Below are 357 nucleotides of genomic sequence, written 5' to 3' on the forward strand. Positions count from 1 at the left end.
AATGCCGTCATCAGTAAAGCAGCTTCTGATACCAACTGAAGGCTTAGGGGGACTGGGGTGGGTGTCTGTCACGTGAGATGATGATAATGACAAATATAGCATTATAATACTTACTTTCCCACACTTTGCAGTTAATATGTTTTGTTTTGTTTGTTTGTTTTTTTTGTTACTGTTTTTGTTTGTTTGCTTGCTATATTTGTCCCATGTCTACAATCCATACTCATTTTCCTGAAGCGCTTCAAATAAGATTTGAAAATTTGGACAAAACTTTCAGTGTAGGAGCTCTAGGTTGCTAGTCCTACTTTAAAGATCACAGCTCACCCATGGCAATTGTACTATCAACACACCCCCCCCCCC

The 357-nt window shown here is 39.2% G+C and overlaps 1 protein-coding gene across 1 annotated transcript in view; it reads left to right on the top strand.

The window, feature by feature from the left end:
- The window catches only part of LOC103074874 (olfactory receptor 10Q1-like), a 1,106-nt gene extending 1,067 nt beyond the window's left edge, over positions 1-39 (top strand). Inside the window, 1 exon segment of the mRNA XM_082931017.1 lies at positions 1-39. This exon segment is cut by the window's left edge and continues 426 nt beyond it. Coding sequence (XP_082787143.1) covers positions 1-39 — 39 coding nt within the window.
- The last annotated feature ends 318 nt before the right edge of the window (positions 40-357 follow it).

This window comes from Lipotes vexillifer, unplaced genomic scaffold, assembly GCF_000442215.2.
Source record: "Lipotes vexillifer unplaced genomic scaffold, Lipotes_vexillifer_v1.1 scaffold977, whole genome shotgun sequence".
Classification (NCBI taxonomy): Eukaryota; Metazoa; Chordata; class Mammalia; order Artiodactyla; family Lipotidae; genus Lipotes; species Lipotes vexillifer.